This window comes from Sceloporus undulatus, chromosome 10, assembly GCF_019175285.1.
Source record: "Sceloporus undulatus isolate JIND9_A2432 ecotype Alabama chromosome 10, SceUnd_v1.1, whole genome shotgun sequence".
In the NCBI taxonomy this organism is placed as follows: Eukaryota; Metazoa; Chordata; class Lepidosauria; order Squamata; family Phrynosomatidae; genus Sceloporus; species Sceloporus undulatus.
Window position 1 is genome coordinate 12076789 of NC_056531.1, and position 19257 is coordinate 12096045.

At 46.0% G+C, this 19257-nt stretch overlaps 1 protein-coding gene across 2 annotated transcripts; it reads left to right on the forward strand.

Moving 5' to 3' along the window:
* Window positions 1–1716: 1716 nt before the first annotated feature.
* LOC121916663 (somatomedin-B and thrombospondin type-1 domain-containing protein-like) lies at window positions 1717–17853 on the forward strand. Of its 2 annotated transcripts, none has more exons than XM_042441988.1 (5): window positions 1717–2831; window positions 8620–8805; window positions 9538–9628; window positions 15922–16080; window positions 16987–17853. In XM_042441988.1, the coding sequence occupies exons 1-5, from the start codon at window positions 2570–2572 to the stop codon at window positions 17090–17092; spliced, it is 804 nt and encodes a 267-aa protein (XP_042297922.1). In that variant the 5' UTR covers window positions 1717–2569; the 3' UTR covers window positions 17093–17853. The 2 variants fall into 2 exon arrangements, with proteins under 2 accessions (XP_042297922.1, XP_042297923.1); XM_042441989.1 differs by having other exon boundaries at window positions 8623–8805.
* The last annotated feature ends 1404 nt before the right edge of the window (window positions 17854–19257 follow it).

Consider the following 19257-nt stretch of genomic DNA (forward strand, 5'->3'; position numbering starts at 1 on the left):
AGTCCCACTTGCCTACCCCTGTTGTAATTGGTTACAGCTGTGTATCTATCTGGTCACCACAGGTGATAAGGAATTCCATGCAGATGAATAAGCAAGCTGCAAGAAGAGGGGTCGGTTGCTTCATTTGACCTCTGCTAGGCCATTTGGGTTCCATGGCATTGGGCAAGTCACACACTCTCAACCTCAGCGGAAGGCAAAAGCAAAGCCCCGCTGAACAAATCTTGCAAGAAAATTACGTGGGAGGTTTGCTTTAGGGTTGCCATACGTTGGAAATTAATTTGAAGGCACATGGCAACGACGACGACAGTGAGAAGAAAGTTCTCAAAAACCGTGCAGTTCTCAAGACCCTTCTGCAGCTTGGGATGTATTCTGCACAAAGGGCAGACAAATGTTCTGTGCAGCAATGATGTTTTCTGCTAAGGAAATGATGGGTGGACAGAAAACTCCATTTTCACCACAAAATGTGGGTTTTCCAATACAGAATATTGTTGTTGCACGCCTCCAAGTGACTTAGGAAAACCTTGGCAAGTTTCTTTGGAAGGGGGTTGCCATTCCCATCCTGAGAGAGTGTCACCTGCCCAAGCTCACCCAGTGTGTTTTTATTGAACCCTGATCTTGAGTCATAGTCCAACGTTCCAAGAATATTCCTAGGCTGCAAAGATTATCATAGCAGGGGGGTGCTCTTTATCAGGGTTTCTCAGCACTTGGAATACCCCTTTCTCATCCATTGATGGACTATTTTTGGCTATTCTTTCCCTCCCTAATCTCTGGGAGGAAAAAAAAAAGCAAAGAATAGTGCAATACCTTGAAAGCCAGGCATACTGGAAATGAGACACAGGCATATCTTGACCAGGGTGACCATATGTCAAAGCCACAGAAGACAAGGCACTGTCAAATGTAGGACTTTACAAAAGGAAAGCTTTTAAAAACACTAATATAACGGAAAATGTATGCTTCTTAGTCTTGCTCAAAATGGAGGACAGTTTGAAATTCCTCCTGGAAAGAAGGTTGAAGTGCAGGACATAGAAAAGGAGAATGTCTGGTCACTCTGGGTCAACATGGCAGTGGAAAATTCAACTATAACTCTGTAGATGCATTTCCTTTCCCTCCGACTAGCCTCATTCCCAAAATGACTTCTTCTTTTCCTCACTTATATAGGAGGAAAAGGAAGAGGTTGGAGATGCAGTGCTAATTCCTGCCACATGATCAGCACCTTTAAGAATGTCCTTATTTTGCATGGAAAGCCCATCTGGAGGGGGCCCTATGGCTAAGCTTGTATTCCTGAATCAAAAATTCATACAATGTGCCCAGAAAGTGGACGATTCAATGAGGGTCTACTAGGATCTACAAGTCATGTCAGACAAGTCTGATCTCCTTTTTTGATAAAATTACCAGCTTAGTAGATGAAGGGAATGCTGTGGATATAGTATATCTTGATTTCAGTTATGCCTTTGAAAAGGTTCCCCATGACATTCTTGCAAACAAGCTGGTAAAATGTAGGCTAGACAAGGTAACTGTTACATGGATTTGTAATTGGTTGACTGGCCGAACCCAAAGAGTGCTCAACAATGGCTCCTTTTCATCCTGGAGAGAAGTGACCAGTGGGATCCCACAGAGATCTATCCTGGGTCCAGTGCTATTCAATATCTTTATCCATGACTTGGATGACAAAATTGGGGGCATACTTATCAAATTTGCTGATGACACCAAATTAGGAGGAATAGCTAATACCCCAGAGGACAGGATCAAAATTCAAGAAGGACTCCTAGATCCCTTTCACATGCGCTGTTGTGAAGCCCAGTGTCCACCATCCTATATCTGCATTTCATTTTTTCTTCCTAAGTGCAGTGACTCCAGGGAGAGCATGAGAGCATTCTGGCAAGTGCAAACAATCCCTTAGCCTAAAGGTCAGGTTGGCTCTCATCAGATATGGGAGGTGTTAATCCACAACCAGTTGACCTGCGCACTGATTCTCTGTTGAATCCACTATGGGGGGCTTTGGGGCCATTTGTAAATTCACCAGCTTCAGAAAGATGTGAAATCAAAGGACCCTCTGGCTTTAAGACCCAGGAGGAACCTTTATAGTAGAAATAAAAGGAGGGGAAAGCACTTTTTCCCCAGCCAGTCCTCTTGGGTGCATCAGGCACTTTTGCTCCTTGCCTCGAAAACCATCCAGTTAGGAGTCCAAGTTTCCCAGTGACAGCTTTCCCTGCCATCGCCTTTTGAAAGAGGGAAAAGCAAGGGATCCGAGCAGCACACATTGCTCCAGCGAACCAAATGCTTGCTCCCTGATGACCGATTGCCAGCTCTGGCCTCTTCAAAGAGGCTTCTTTCTTTCCATGCTGTCAGCTGGATAGATGAGGGAGCCAAGCTTTGGTCTGGTCATTCTGACTCTGGGACTCCAAGTTATTCTCCAACTTGGTTGAGGTGCCAGCCTCTTTGGCCCAGAACTCAGCTCTGGAGCTGGAGTGAAAGAGAACACCAAACTGGTTCTCTTTCCTCAAACTTTGCAAGGACAGTCTGCTTTGAAGGTGGACCTGGTGCTTCCCATCAGCAGCTCTCTGCAGCCATGCGCCCCAAAGCCAAGGGCATGCGACAGCTGAGCATCAGTGTGGGACGCTGGCTGGTTTTTTGCACGTGGCTTTTAGCGACTGGATCTTTTCCGCATGCCGAGGGGGGATGCGCCAACCGAGAGACCCACAAATGCTGCCCGGGTCGGAATAACGATTGCTCTGCTTTCTCTCGGAGGAGAACGCCCTGTTACTGTGACACTTACTGCGAGAAGACAGGCGACTGCTGTGAGGATTATCATGCCGTCTGTCAGGTATCAGGTGAGTTGCCATTCTGTGGAGGAAGGGATGACACTTCTAGAGCTTTCTTGTGTGTCTTACATGAGCTGTCAGTGAATGGTACAGTGGGCCCTTGGTATCCCCTGGGTTTGGATCCGGGACCCTCCGTGGTTGCCAAAATCGGTGGATGCTCAAGTCCCATTATATACAATGGCATGGTAAAAACGATGTCCTTTATATCGAATCGTAGAATCTTAGAGTTGGACGAGACCACAAAGGGCCATCCAACTATCCCAATTTGGCAGGGGCAGACCCGCTTAATCCTCTGCCATCCTGCTTTTCCACTGCTTTTGAAATGTTCCCGTTTTGCTCTTCTCCTCCCACTTTCTCAGCTTTACTGCAAACTGACGTACGAAAGTAACTTGCACTTGGTTAACTTTGCAGGGGTTAGAGAAGAGGAGGGAGCAGAGTCTTGCCCTTCCCAGGAAGCTCAGGCAAAAGCAAACTACTGCAGCCTCTCCTAGCTTGTCTGTTCTTCTCCCTCATTGCTGCCATCTTGACCACACTTGGATGTCGCTCACCACATGCATCGCAGTTTTCATCTGGGCAATGTTGGCGGGTGTGATATAACTGGTTAAAACATCAGAGTAGGACAATCCACTGGCCTGTGCTACACAACAGATCAAAGTAGCAATGTTACTTCCTAATTATAAAAGTAACCAAAAAGGAACTAAAAAAGTTGAATGGGAAAAGAAGCCAAGTGCTTCCTTGTTACATAATGTACCATTATCATAGAATCGTAGAATTGGAAGAGACCATTCCTTTTGTTGTTGTTCTCGTGTGCCTTCAAGTCATTTCCAAGGTATTGTGACCCCCCCTCCTTCAGGGGCATGGATTCGAATCCCACCGCTGCCACCAATTTGTGATGATCTCTTTATTTCTCTGCCACTAAGTTTCTTCGGTGACAGCACCCTGGGGCCTTTTCATCCCACCACTGCCACCAAATTATGTCAAGACAACTTGCTTGTGATCACTTATTTAGCCTGTGTTCCTGTCACTTTTATTAGGCTTTTCAAATCTGTTTGAACTATTAGTAGTGTGGTAAATACTCAAGCACCAGATGAGGCTTTCTTGAATAGCAACAAAATAAAACTGCATTTAAACAGTTGTTCGGCAATGTTTTACTTGTTGAAATGTTTTATATACTTGTTATATACAGTACATGGTCTTTATTTTCTTAGTTCCACTTTATTATGGTTACAGATTACCTTACAACTCCAGGGAATACTATCCAGGACCCACTCAGTTCTTAGGTTACTTTTCTAAACCTAGCTCTGTATAGCCACCATGGCTAACATCTCGCAGGATATTACACAACAGCAACTCCCTTTCCCAGAGTTGTGTATGTGTCTCGAGTCCCTCCCTTCTGGACTCTAACTATAACTGTCCCTCTCTGGACGTATCAGAACCTTCTCGGTCTAGAACCAAATCCCTATCTAACTAGTAGCTGACACTGATGGGGTTTTTATCTCCTCTCAGCCAGCCTCCACAAATGTGTGATCTTAAGTAACTCATTTTTTCTCCATCTTTTATCTTTAACTCCTCACAGGTTCTTTCAAAATTTGTGAAGGAGGAGTCTATGTTATCTCCTTTGTAATATCTTGGGAATCTTTTCATGTCTATCTGAGGTAACCGATTTCCCTCAGCCACCATTTGAGTCTGAGGGAGTTCCCTCTCTTCTCTCATTTTCAAGTCTAGCTTGATTTTCCAAATCTCCACGCTCTACTGGGATTCAGAAATGGAAGGATCAAGACTAGCCACCATTTCCTGTCCAACCACCTCTTCTACCATTTCTGGTCCCGTTGGAGGTTTTTCTTAGGAAATAGTATTTCCCTACAATTGCCCAAAACTTTTACCTCAGGAAATACTTCTAAATATCTGTGCCTCAGCTGGGTGTTAAGGTGACACCCAGTTTTTAACAGTCACTCCGTGATTTCCTACTTTATACCAAATGTTTACCTCAGAAATCACTTCACCAAGTTATTTTCTTAAGTGTGCTCTTATTTTAATACTTTTATAGATGGAATGTTTTTTCTCTTTTCTAATCCCCTACCATCACCTCAGTTACCTCAGAAATCACTCCCTGACACTAACACCTATACTTTAAACTTGTTGAACTTTTTACTTTTAAAGCTCAAACCAAATATTGGGGTTCTGGTATCCGAAAAATCGGATAGCTGAGAGTGTGCTTGGGTTGTAGGGTTTTGTGTGTGAGGTACCAGAAACCCAATGTTTGGTTTGAGCTTTAAAAATAAAAAGTTCATCCTGGGGCTTTTCTTGGCAAGACTTGTTCAGAGGAGGTTTGGTCTTCCTGTCCTCTGAGGCTGAGAGAGTGTGACTTGCCCAAGACCACTCTGGATTTCCATGGCCGAGCAGGGATTCCAACCCTGGTCTCCGAGGGCCCTAGTCCAAAGCTCTAACCATTATGCCACACTGGCTCTTAGTTATTGCAAAACAAAGGTATTCCAAGTTAACTCACAAATTGTAACTAGTTACATCCAGACTAGGACCAGAATATACAAATCAGCATATATGCATTTGATGCAGATCTGCGTCCTCCTTTGTGGGAACGCATCAGTTAATACTTAATACAAAAGTAGATGAGGAATAGGTAACTTTTTGGTTTGAGTGTTGGAGGATGACTCTGGAGACCAGGGTTCGAATCCCGGCTCAGCCATGAAAACCCACTGGGTGATTTTGGGCAAGTCACACTCTCTCCTCTTTCGAGGACAGGCATTGCAAACTCCTTTGGAAGAAGCTTGCCAAGAAAACCCCCTGATAGCTTTGCCGTAGGGTCGCTCTATGTCAGAAGCGGCACGAAGGCACACGACAACAAACAACAAGCCACATGGAAGTGATTGCATGCAGTTTCTGAGAGCCTTCACCATTGGCTATGCTGGCTGGGGCTGATGGGAGTTGCAGTCCAACAACCTTTGAAGGGCTGCAAGTTGTCCAGCCTCGGGTCTGATGGCTCAAATGCCTGCATTGGTAAAAAGCCACTCGCTTCAAGAGCCTTCTGCCAACTTTCTGTTACCATGAGCGGCTGTTGCAGAGCAATGCTCTATTGGGACGAGGGCTCTGTTGGGATGGAGAGGGGGGAGGTTGGGATCCAGTGCCAATAAGCCCTCCCTAATCTCTGCGGAGATTAGCCTGGTCCCAACTCAGCTCGATTGCCACGCTATGGCATCTGCGAGTGAATAAAAGAGTCAGGAAGCTGGAAACCGTGGAGCCGCACCTTGTTGGTTTAGAAAGAGATTCACTATATAAAAAAAGGCTTTGGGAACTTCAGCCTCGAGCAACTGAAATGAGTCCGGCTTGCTTTTTCTCTTGCATCTTGCAGCGGGTCCATTTTGGTGGCTCTTTTTCCATCCCCCTACCCCAGCATGAGCTTTATTTGTCATCCTGTTTCTTTCTTTTTTAAAAAAAATAAAATGTATTAATACGTTCTAAACCAAACACGATAACAAACGGCACATCAAAACGACAACAAATAAAAACGTCGGAGGCAATAAACCCCTCAAATGTGATGATTTCCCCGAGAAAGCTGAAATGAAACGATCACCCAAGTAATGCCCTGAAAATTATGAACAAAAGGTGCATTTAGGGATCCTGAAAGACATCTTTCCCTAAGGATTTAGCTAAAATTGGGGGATGTCCGAAGACCAAATCCTGCTGGATGCATTCATTAAGTGGGTGCCAACTCTTACGAAAAGTCAATCCAGATTGTAAACCTCTCACTCTGTTGTTATCTGCAATTTTCTCCATTCACCACAAGTCCCAGAGTCGAGTCCACCATCCTGCAATATTCAGCTTTCCAGTTTTTAATCCTGTTTCCACATCAGTTTGCAAATTGGCAAGTGGGGAGGGACAAAAATCCGTATGCATTTTTGTTTGCATATCTCCTAAGGATAAAGGCATTGTGCATTGACATGTGGAAGCGCCTAGGGACTGCATAAACACAAGGATGGAGAACTTATACATGCATTTGTTGTGAGCACTTTTCTGCAGTACCGTTTTGTTGGACAAGGAATCCCAAAGCCTGCCAGATTACAAGAGAGATAAATTGGCTTAGAATAGAGCTGTGGAGCAACCTGGCAGACTCAGTGAGAACCATAAAGCCCCACACTTGTCATCCCTGCGGGCAAAGATGAACATTCTCCATCATGTGCTCCTTGCCGCAGGGTAACACAAACCTGTGCCATTTCTGTTAGGTATTGGCACCTTGCAAGGTCTTTGGGGGAATTCCTTTGTGCCAAAAGAGATGTGGGCTGGAACCCTGATGTTGGTGCCAGTGTAAGTTCCCCCGGCTGTGCAGGTTGGCATCTCAGAGCTTTGCTCTGGTGCCATCACAAAGTCCAGTTCTCGGAGTTCCATGGCCATGGCAGTTAAAGTGACGTCAAACCAGATTATTTCTGCAGTATGGATGCAGCCTTAGTCCGTGGCATTCATTCAAAGGGGTACGTTCTTCCCATGCAAATCTTTTTCTGTTTCCAAGCCTAACTGACAAGCCCCTTGGGATCAAATCCTCTCATCCCGCTTCTCGCTTCCTCTTCCCCTGCTATGGATATTTGTTCTCCAGCCATTTTGGGAAAGCCCAATCTCATTACATGGCCTTCAAGATGCGACTGATCCAGTTTCAGTGTACTCAAAAAGCTAATGCTAGAACCTAGCCCAGCCTAATCCTTCATGAATGATGGAAAAGCTATTCTTGGTGCCGCAAGAGAGGAGCAAATGACGACAAACGTCTAGCAATTTCCATAAATGAAGGGCTAAGAATGGCATCAAAAATACTAGAATTTGGCAAATTTCTTTTTAAAAATTGGAATCTTGTGTTCCATATTTACCAGCCTTTCCCTTATTCCAGGCTCCATGCTTTCAAGGATTGCGTCAGTTGATCCATTGGTTTGGGACCATACCATGCAAGCCTGGAAGAATTCCACTGGCAGGAAAAAAATAAGTGTTGTTGTTGTTCTGGCCCTGAACTGGCCCTAAAATGGGTTCTAATGTCTATGCAATGGGATACTTTGCGCTTTTGCCTTCCTATTTTATGCCTGCCTTGAAAAGCGAGAACAACGCTGGAAAAGGAATGATGAAATATTGCAATCCCAGGCCACCTCTCAGTTGCCAATTGCATGGAAAGGGCTGGGATTTCCCTTCTGCACCGTGGGATGTTTTGACAAGAGACTGGGGTGGGGATGAGAAAGAGGGGCTGGGGGCTGGCTATGGCCCCCTTTCTTTGCAGGGCCTGGGATTTGGAAGCCGCCAGGCGAGACAGTCCAGCGGGCAGAAAGCCTGAGAAGAAAACAGGAGGCAGTGAATCAGAAGGAAGGGCAAGCTAACATGTTTTGCCAATGGAGACAGGCAGCTTATTAATTGGAGGGGATGGAGAGAGGGGGGTCTGTTTGGCCACCCCAAAGGCCTCAGGATCCCAAGCGCCGTTTCAATCGGAGTGATGCCCATCGGATTCAGAAATGAGCCATGCACTGAGCGGGTCGAAGAAGGAGGGAGGAGAGGCCCTCCATGCGCTGATGAAAGAGTGCGCCTGGGAACGGTGCCATGCCAGCGTTGACCATAGACTCATCTTTTTATCCCTCTCTTTCCCTCCTTTCCCATCTTTTTATCCTTCCGCAAACCACTGCCTGCCACTGTTCATGTGTTTCAGCATGGTGTTTAAACATCTCTGCCTCCCGCTATGGGCTTGGGTCTTCTGTGTTCCGTCCCCCCGATCATTTTGCCCCATTGCCCTCCTTGTCTTCTCCCTTGTTTCTAGCAGCTGTCAATTGTGTGGTCGGGCCCTGGGGTGACTGGAGTGACTGCAGTTCTCTCTGTGGCACCGGCAGCAAAGACCGGATGCGTCAGGTCACTGTGCCACCGCGGAATGGCGGAACCCCCTGTCCGGACCTCAAACAGAGGAGAGGGTGCCTCGGGGACAATCCAGTTTGCAAGACAGCCAAAGGTAATGTTGGAAAGTGTACGGTCCCCAAAACACAAAGAGAACACAATGCAGGCACTGCAGAATTTATGCAGCTCGTCACCACTTTGTCCCAGCGCCTCTCTTGGATTTGTAGTTTCGTGAGGTATTCATCCTGCTCTGTCAGAGCGCTCTGCATTCTGTAGGTTAGAATTATGACAGTTAAAGTGGTGTCAACCTGCTTTATTTCTCAAACCGCCACGCTATGCTACATAACCATTAAAGGTAAAGGAGCCACCTCCAGTTTTCTCTTTGACAACCCTAGCCAACCAGAGTTGTGAGGTGGTATTTTTGGGAAGAAGGGGTGAGATATACCTGTATTTCCAAGCAAGTCGTTGTTGTGCTACGAACAATGAGCATCTGAAATTTGCAAACTGGCATAACGAAAAGTTGAGGATATATGATTCAATAGATTTGCTTTTGGATCAGGTGATTTCCATGAAATTTAAATGCGGAATAAATTGCTTTAAGCTCTTGAGGCTATGAAAGGCAATATGTTTTGTCTAGCCTTTGCAGGGAAGCACTGTGTAAATTGATAGTGTGCCATATAACAACAACAGTACCACTGACGTCAATGGAAAACGGAAAACTAGTGCTCTGTCTTGTCAACCATGTGCCTTTTTAATGAGTTTTCAGCTTGCTCTCTGCTCTGATTCTTTGCATCAACCTGTTTTTCATCCGTTAATGTGTTTTCTTGCTTTTTTCTCCTTTGGACAGAAGTGTCTAAGATCCTACCGGATTCATTTAAAAGGGACTTCAAGGATCCCTGGAGAAGACCTCACATGCTGATGAAGGAAAAGATGCCAAGGTAGGCCAGTGTGACTTACCAAGGAACCAGATCACAAAATCCTCTTGGGAACACGTGGCACATTATGGGTATGTGTGTCTGGCGTGACCTTGCTCAATCACTTGCACTAATATCTCCGTGGGCATGTGGGTATAAATGAGCCATTGCAATAAGGATAGACAAGCTTCCAGATTTTCGAACTATGTTGCCCATAAACCTAAGCCTGCCATTGGTCGGGGGGAAAGGTGGCCAGAATCCTGTTGGCATCTTCCACATGCATACAGTTGGACATCTTTGTCTAATGTGGAAAAGCCACCCTGAGTTTAAAGTGCCATATGCATACAGTTGGACATCTTTGTCTAATGTGGAAAAGTTGCAGCGGAGGAAGTTGTGAATGTGATGCGACTAAGCATGGATGGGCACAAATGCCTCCATGGGATGTGCATTTGGTAGCAAAGACCTTCTTGACAGTCCTCTTGAACAGACTGCTTCAGAAGGTGATGGACTCTCCTTCTTCGGAGGTCTTTCAACAGGTTGGGTGGACATCTCTCAGGAGTGTTTTAGTTGTATATTCCTGCATGGCAGGTGGTTGGACATGATGACCTTTGGGGCCTTTCCAACTCTGTGAGTGAGTGTTTGCATTATAACAGACGAGTAAGCTTTTTTGGACCACAGTTCACCACAGTCAGGGGTCTGAGATCTGTTGTTATGCGCCTTCAAGTCCTTTCTGACTTAGGGTGATCCTAAGGTGAACCTATCATGGGGTTTTCTTGACAAGGAAGTTTATCACACGTGAGGAATTTCTCTTAATTTCGAATAAAAACAAGATGGGGCCAGAATGCATTCACATAAATTTACAGCGCGCCCGCGTTATACGTGCTCGAGCAAATGCACTCAAGCCGCAGGGTGGAAGGGGCGGCGCATCCCATTCAATTGAATGGGCGCGCGCGCCCGTTGCGCCCCGCACACCACTGCACTGCTGTGCACGAGCCCCATTGTTTACAATGGGGCTTGAGCATAGGCGGAATTCGCCTTACGTGGAGGGATCCGAAAAGGATCCCTACGTAAGGCGAGGGCCCACTGTACTAGTTCAGTGAATTTACGTGAATGCGAATTGCGTTCGAACTGGCTTCCCATCGGCCGAAAATAGCATGCCATTGCCTGAATTTGCATGTAGCAGTCTATCACACAATAACGTGAAACCTCATGATTGCGTTCGGACTGACTTCCCATTGCCCAAATTTGCATGTAGTGGGTTATCACGCAATAACGTTAAACCCCATGATTGCGTTCAGATTGCCATTGGATTATACTTCCAATTTCACTTGTCTGATAACTCCAAAATCTGTTCAGAGGGAGTTTGCCTTTGCCTTCTTCTGAGGCTGAGAGCGTGTGACTTGCCCAAGTTCTCCCAGCTGGTTTCCATGCCTGAGTGAGGATCTAAACCCTAATCTCCAGAGTCCTAGTCCAACACTCAAGCCTCTACACCATGCTGGCTCTTGATCTGCACTGTAGAAATAGTGCAGTTTGATGCCACTTTACTTGCCATGGCTCCATGCTATGGAATTCTGGGACATGGCAGTTAGAGCGGTGTCAAACTGGATTAATTCTGCCATGCAGATTAGACCTAGGTGAGAGATTTTAGGAGCTGAAGTCTCAAGGATCTGGAAGACTGCAAGGTGATCACTTTTCCGAGAATCTGCTCCCTCCTGTAGTGAAAACTCGTACCATGCCGGTGAGGGGACTGGGGGAGTTGTAGTCCCAGCAGTATCTTTTCCTAGCCATGGGCCAGTGCCGATGCCTCCCTTTCTTGTGCTGGTCTGCATTCTGTTTCGGTGCAAGAGCTGCCATGAAAATTTTCCACCGGAGTTGGAGTGAACAATGCTGCCACAGAGGCAGGGGTGGGAAATGAGAATGGCACCTTGCCACCCAGCCAAATCGGCATGCCCTTCCTCCACTTGGCCCCACAGAGAAATGGCTCAGGCATGTAGAAGGGGGCTCGTTGACAAAGGAGGGTGGCGTCCATCATGAATCAAAAACAAACCCAGCCGGGTCCATCCATGAGAAACAAAACACGAAAGTCGAGGAACACTTTTATTGGGACTGACCCTAATGCAGGGCGGGAAAGCATGTGAACTTTTGAGTTCTCCAGAAGTCCTCACCAGGCCAAGAGATACATTTCTCACCTCTCTTTTTAAAAATGCTGTTTGATACCACTTTGACTACCGTGGTTCAAACCTGGGATTTGTAGTTTTGATGAGGCTCCTGAGCTCCTTGACAGAGAAGGTGAAATAGCTCACCAAACTGCAGATCCTGGAATTTCACATCATGGAGCCATGGCAGATAAAGTGGTGTCAAAGGGCATTATTTCTGCAATGTGGATGAGTCCTAAAGCCTCTCTTTTCCTAGGATTGCCATACTGTGAACACCCACGTGGGCATAACTGAACTCCTCTTGCTTCAGCACATGAGCCAGGGGAGTACCAAGCCCTGCCCGCTCCATCTTTTCTTTCCTGACATGGAAAGGCTCTCTGCCTGAACAAAAAACGCTGGAAAACCAGACAATCTGCTCATGTGGAAAGATCGGACATGGAAACAGGCCCCTTTTCTAATCCGGCATGTTGCATTTTGTAGGAGGAGAGGCAAGATAGAGGGAAGGAGGCTAGCTGTTCCCTTGCTCATGCGTTGAAGAAAGTGTGGCAAGTAACACCCAAATAGAGCTGGAAAGACAGACTCTGGGGTTTGTTGCACACGAGGGACAAGCTCTCCTTCAGCGTCTGTGCACCTGCATGAATTTCACAGAGTTTTCATCAGCAAGGAATAAGCAGGGGTGGTTTTACCAATTCCTTTCCTCTGAAATAGAGCCCGTAGTACCTGAATTCAAAGCTATTGCCGTCTTAGTCTGTAGGATTAGTATATAGAGTGATCTTGTATCATTTTTGAGACTCACTGGAAGAAAGAAGTTGGCCGCATGAGCTTTTTCCTTTTGTAGACTTCAGTCCACTTTCTCAGATGCATTTAGTAGAGTGGAAACCAGGGACAGACGCATATGTGCCATTGGTATGTGAGGATGTCAATTCAAATCATACCTATAACCATAATCATAATAATAATTTATTTCTATAGTGGTTTGAGATTTGGACTACAACTCTGGTGTCCAAGGTTCAAATCTCCCCTTCAGCCATGGAAACCCACTGGATGACCTTGTGGAAGTTGCCCTCTCTCAGCCTCTGAAAACCCCATGAGAGGTTTGCCATAGGGCCACCACAAGTCGGAAATGACTTGAAGGCACACCGCAAGAACAACAACAGCAAAGCAGATAGAAGGAGGGGTCTTTTTTTTTAATCTGGTGACTCTGTGTGCCTCCCTCCCTTCTTCTCTTCCCCCATCACAGGGCTTTGGTAAATGGGGGAATGGAATTTTAAGCAGGATTATTAGCAGAGGATTATCTTGAAAAGGAATCTCCAAGTGAAAAGCCAAAAAATGGGGCTGGGGGCAAGGAAGACGAGGAGCCCTATGTTCTCTGAACCATCTCCTCATACGTAACACAGAGGTTAGGTGTCCCCAGATGCTTTGAGAAGAACGGTTCCATATGCGGTGTGTGTGTGTGTTACCTTGTTAACTTGGCTGCCTATTACAAAGTTTGGCTGTAGTTTGCATCACGCTTGGGACCACGTGTTTGGCTTCGCGGACCAGCTTTGCTCAACTTTATTAGTTTTTTAAATTAAAAAGGCCAATGCAGCTTGTGTCTGAAAAGAGAGGTCCTTTTACTTCATGGCCCAAGAAGTGGGAGCTCTAGTGCTGCAGGAATGGTTGGGGCCCATATGCGTATACATGTTGCCCACCACTGGCTCAAAGTCAAGGCATCTGTTTGCCAAGAGAGAACACATTCAGGACAGATGGGTCCCCATTCCTTGGGTGCATCCACATGGTAGAAATTATGCAGCTGCCCGACACCACTTTAAATGTTTTAGCTCCAGCCTATGGACTCCTGACATTTTCAGTTTTTCAAGGTCTTTTGCTTTTTCTGCCAAAGAGGGCTGGTGCTTCACCAAATGACAAATCCCAATATTCTGCACAGTGGTGCCCTTAAAGTGGTGTCGAGCTATGTTATTTCTCCAGCATAGATCCTTCCTTTGCCATTTGATATCTTCCTTAAAGGAGCGCATATATTTTCCCGGGTCGATTTTTCAGAGCAGAAAGAGAGCTGAGCGGGACGAGGGCCAGGAAACCAAGGCAAAACAATTTGGAAATGATGTTGTCTTCTTGGATGCTCTCTGGCTGCTACATCCTCCCAGTGCCGTGCCAGCCAAAGAGATTCTAGACTAATGAGGGGAATGCAGTCAAGCCTCTGCTGGAAAGGCCGAGGCATTGGTGCTGCTGAGATACAACAGAGAGGCTTCCTAACATTCTTGTCTTGCTCACTGAGCTGTCACCTGGCAGCTGGCAAAGCCACCTTCCTAAGCTTTTACTCTCTGCATGTCAGAGAGAGAGAGAGAGAGAGAGAGAGAGAAAAGAGACTGTTTATTGTATTGTATTAGGTCAGTATGTAAGGAAAGGTATGAATGTGTATGAAAGGCACTACTGGAGCAAATGAAATGGAGAAGGTGCAATGCATGATGGGGAAAGCTGCCTGGCAAACAAGGCGAGGATTTTTTGGAAACGCCATCTATCGCCACATCAGCAGTTCTCTGCACAACTGGAGTACATTGATGGATAGCCCTGTGTCAGGGGTACTTTGAGTTTCTGCATGGCAATGGGTTAGACTTGATGGCCCTTGGGGTCTCTTCCAACTCTATGATTCAGTTTAACTGCCATGGCTTCATCCTATGGGCTCCTGGGATTTGAAGTCTGGGCCTCAGAGCTGCCTTGATGTTCTTCTGTTACCTGGCCCTCCATGCCAACGCAGGGTGACTGTCTGGATGGGCATCCTACTGAGCTGCCTGCACCAGGCAGCTCAGCAGGATACCTGTGCAAACAGCCACTCCCCTTAAGCAAGCAACCCACAGCAGTGGCAAATGTGCCACGCAGCTCAGTGGGATGCCCACGCAAAGAGCTGCTGCCCCTGTTAAACAAGTGACCCACATCAGTGGCACACATGCTGGGTGGCTCAGCGGGATACCCAAGTAGACAACCACCTCCATTAAGCAAATGGCAGATGCGCCAAGCGGCACAATGGGATGGCCATGCAGACAGCCACCCACATTAAGCAAGTGACACATGGCAGTGGTGCACATGCTGGATTGCTCAGCAGGATGCCCATGCAGACAGTCACCCCAGTGTGGGAACAGAGCGCTCCAGATCTTCCTGGAAGATCTGAAGTAAGAGGTAGTTTTTAAAAAAACTGGTGTAAAGGTGCTATACCCTGGTTCTGGCACTGAACAGTCTGGACATAATGCAGACTGCACCAGAACCAGGGTTTAGGCTGTGTGTTGTCCGAACAGGACGCCACTAGAAGGACGATGGGCCTTTTGTCCTGTGCAGACAAGGCCAAAGACAGACCATGCTGGTAAGATGCTATGCCAACTAGTTGAGGCTAAATAGATGTATTTCCTATCCTGATTGTAATGGATACCCATTTATGGATGTCTATAGATATGTAACAGATGGTGAGATATAGCAAGAGATAGCCATACTCAAGGATAACCCTTGGAAGCCTGTGTGTTCCAAGATGCATATTTAGAGACGTTTACTTCCTCAGCAGAAGAGATGGCATTTTTTGGTGGATAAATGTCAAAATTATATTGTTTAAAATGTTAATGGTGCAATGTGAGGAACAGTTGCTCCTCATGATTTGCTCAGCTCTTTCCTGACATCTCCATGATGGCCAGAGTGTGTCTTTGTTCTCGTCTGTTAAAACATTAAATGTTAACTGTTTTCTTTTCATCTTCAACACTTTCCACTCCTGCTGGTGTCTTCCATGTGCGTGTGAGATCTACAATAGATGAAGGTGGACATTTTTATCTGCTGTAGAATGGCAGCCTTCATTTCAAGATCATTCAAGCAGAGTTGCATATGGGGTGTCATGGGGCATGGATGCATTTTATATATGGGCTTGTGTGTTCAGTTGCACATTTGGTGTCATGATTCTGTTGCGCGATGTGGCTATGCAACACAAGGGTTGCATTGCCTACCTAATGTGTCATTTCACTTGTGGAGATTTATGCGACACAACCCCAAGGTATGATCTCAGCCAAAGAATTCATTTCAAATGTTCCAGGTTCTAGGAGACTGAGAGACACTGAAAGCGAGACAGACACTCTTGAGATGACTTGAGGCCAGTTTAACAGAATGGAACTCCTCTGTGTTTTTCAGCTACTGCATCTATTTCCGTCTGAAGCAGGCGAGCCCTGCCTGCCACCTGCATTTCTGGAGCAGCCAGCTGGTGAAAGAAAGGCGGGTTTGTGTGGAGTGCCAAGGGGCTGCAGTGGGCAGCAAGAAACGATGCCAAGGTGACGGTCTTCAGGGATCCAGGTGAGTGGCTCCTGGGTGTCTTCCTTATGACTGGCTGTCTTCCTTATGACTGGCTGTGGTGGTTAGAATGATGTACTTTGTCTACTACAGTTCCCAAAATCTTGGAGCAAGCATGGCTTTGCTTGGAATGTAGGAAGCTGCCAGGCCGAGCCAGAGCTTTGGTTTGCTTACCTTAGAGGTGTTGAACCATGTTGTTGGTGGCAAGGGCTGAATTGCCCAGCCCTGCCAGGGCCATGCCATTGGACCACATGTGGTCCCCTGGCCAAGTGCCAGATGGAGCTTGTCCCAAGCATTGCAAATGGGATCTTGGCTTTGCTCCTCCCACACTTTCTGGGAATAGATTGGAAACAGGAGGAGCAAAGTCTTCTCTCAGCCATCCATGAAAGGCTGCTGAGATCTGTAACACTAGGTGTTCTCAGGGACCTAAATGGTGCTCAGCAATGGCTCCTCTTCATCCTGGGTAGAAGTGGCCAGTCCTGGGCCCAGTGCTTTTCAACATCTTTATCAATGACTTGGATGAAAGAATAGGGGGTATGCTTATCAGATTTGCAGATGATACCAAATTAGGAGGAGTAGCTAATACCCCAGAGGAGCAGATCAAAATTCAGAATAACCTTAATAGATTAGAAAGTTGGACCCAAACTAACAAAGTGAATTTCAACAGGGAGAAATGTAAGGTACTGCATTTAGGCAGAAAAAAATAGAGAGAATAGCGTGGGCTGGAGACACATTTACTACGTTCTTGAATGGGTTTCCACAAACAATAAAGTGGAGCATTTCCCCCTCCCCTTATTCTCAAAGTATTTCTCAAAAATCAGATTCCACACCAACCACTGTACTCTGCCAGCAGACATACTGTTTCGGCATAACTCATTCCATTTCTTTTTCATCTTCCCATTTTTATAGAACATTTTGGACTGCAGCTTCCATTGCTGGCTGTCAAGGATCTTGGGTGCAAGAGTCGTCCCAGGACAACTGTGTGTGTCCTCAACTTTCCTTTATCTTCGTATGATGTTGCGTCAAGCTGTATGACAATCTGGACAGAGAGGAAGGCGTGCATCGGCCATAGCTGTTTTGTTGCAAAAGAGCAGGATGAAGAAGCCAAGGAAAGACCAAATGCTGCTTTTAAACCTCAACATCATTCTAAAATCCATGTTCTGTACCCTTTGCCCTGTGCGCACGCTCCACATCTTCTCTGTTGGCTGCCGGGCCAGATGCTGTTTCAGAGCACAAGAATGCCTCATGCATTTTCGTTTTTAAAAAACAAAACCCACACAAAACCCAGACATTTATATTAAAAAACAAATTGCTATGTAGTTCCCTCGTTGTCCCTAAAATGGAAGCGTTTCTTTTTCTGCTTTCTGTGAAGACGTCTTTTCAAAAATTTAGGAGCAAAAGGCAAGCCTCTTAGCGAATTGCAACAAATAGCATAAGCCCTAGCAGAGTTACATTTCAAAAGCAATATCGCATATTGGTGCAAAGTAGTATTATCAGTGTAACAAATCACGGGCTCTTATTCCTTTTGCGCAGTCGCGTTTAAAGAGCACTTGAAAGCATTTTTAGAGGTGTTCTGTTTTCCAGGTTTTCTGCCATTTTCTTACTAGTCCCTAAGGGCATTTATTTGGGCCCAGTTCTCAAATCTGTTAAAACTCCTCTTGCATCCGAATTCTGTCTTCTGAGTTATCGGTGTCCTATTCCAGAGGATGCAATTCCCTTGATAACATGGCATGTCTTCATGTGAATTCATCTTGAATAAAATTTTCAGTTGCTCCAGTGGGTACAGCCAATGGATTCAAATGACAAGAGAGAAATTTCTATTTTTAGTATTAGGAAGAAATCTCTGATGGTAAGAGATGTTCATCCATGGAGCAGATCTCTCCGTAGGTGGTGGATTTCCCTCTGTTTGAAGTTTACTTAAAAGAGATATGGTGGACATCTTTGTGGGTTCCTGCTCTTGTGGGAGGGTTGGACTGGATGACCCTTGGGCATCCCAACAATATGATTCTACATTTCTAATTCACAAAGACTGGGCTAAAATGCTGCGAAACGCTTGTCATTTAGAAAGATGGTTCGGGGAAGCAGATGGCGGTGGTTCATTTGAAAATGCCTGCTTTGAGTCATTTGTTTATGGACGGCTGTTCATCCTCTTGACCCCATTCCCGGATGGCCTGGGGGGAGCCAAACAAGACAAAAAGAAAGCCAGAGCAAAGAAAAAGACAGCCATTTCCCCTGGAAAATAAGAGCTGGTCTGATAGAAAGAGCACTCTTTCCTGATCTCAAGGAAAGGTACGGTCTTCACTCTTTTAGGTCATGTGGTGAAACCAAAATTTTAATTCAAAAAGAAAGGAAGTTCACACTTATCAACATTTTAGTGTGGCATTCCGCAAGGAGGAACAATGAGGGCCAATAGCAAGGGCAGGGATTTGCTAGGAGGAGGAGAAGAGGCCTAGGAGAAATAGACCAGCCCTGTTACAAGGCACAGTCTTGTATACCCTCCAACTATTCCAGTTTGGCAGGGAGAGTCCCAATTAATCCTCTGCCTTCCCACTTTCTCAGCTGATTTTAAAATGTCCTGGTTTCTTCCTCCTCCTCCCAATTCCTCCCTTAGTTCTCAACTTCTTTCAGTTGCTGCAAACTGAGTTCACAGTGCAAAAGTGGTTTGCACATGACTCAGCGGAGGAGAGAGGAGAGGAGAGGAGAGGGCAGTCTTGCCCTTCCCAGTCGGCTTGGGCAAAAAACTGCTGCAGCCTCTTCTCGCTTGTCTGTCCTTCCTCATTGCTAACTTTTGTCATCTTGACCTTACTCTGATGTTGCTTGGCCTGGTCTTCATCTGTGAAATCATTGAGGGTTTGAGCCTGGTGTAGCAGTTTGAGCGTCGGACTAGGACTCTGGAGACCAGGATTCGAATCCACCATGGAACCCCACTGGGTCACCTTGGGCAAGTCACATTCTTTCAGCCTCAGAGGGAGGCAAAAGCAAACCCCCACTGAACAAATCTTGCCAAGAAAACCTTGTGCTATGGTTGCCACAAAGTCAGAAACGACTTGAATGCACGTAAGTAACAACAATGCAAAGGTTTCCCAACTGTTCCTTTGGAGTAAGCCCAAAGGACTAGGGTCACGCTCTTGCAAATTTTTCTGACATCTTGCGCCTCCAAGCTCGCATGGTTTTGCTCTG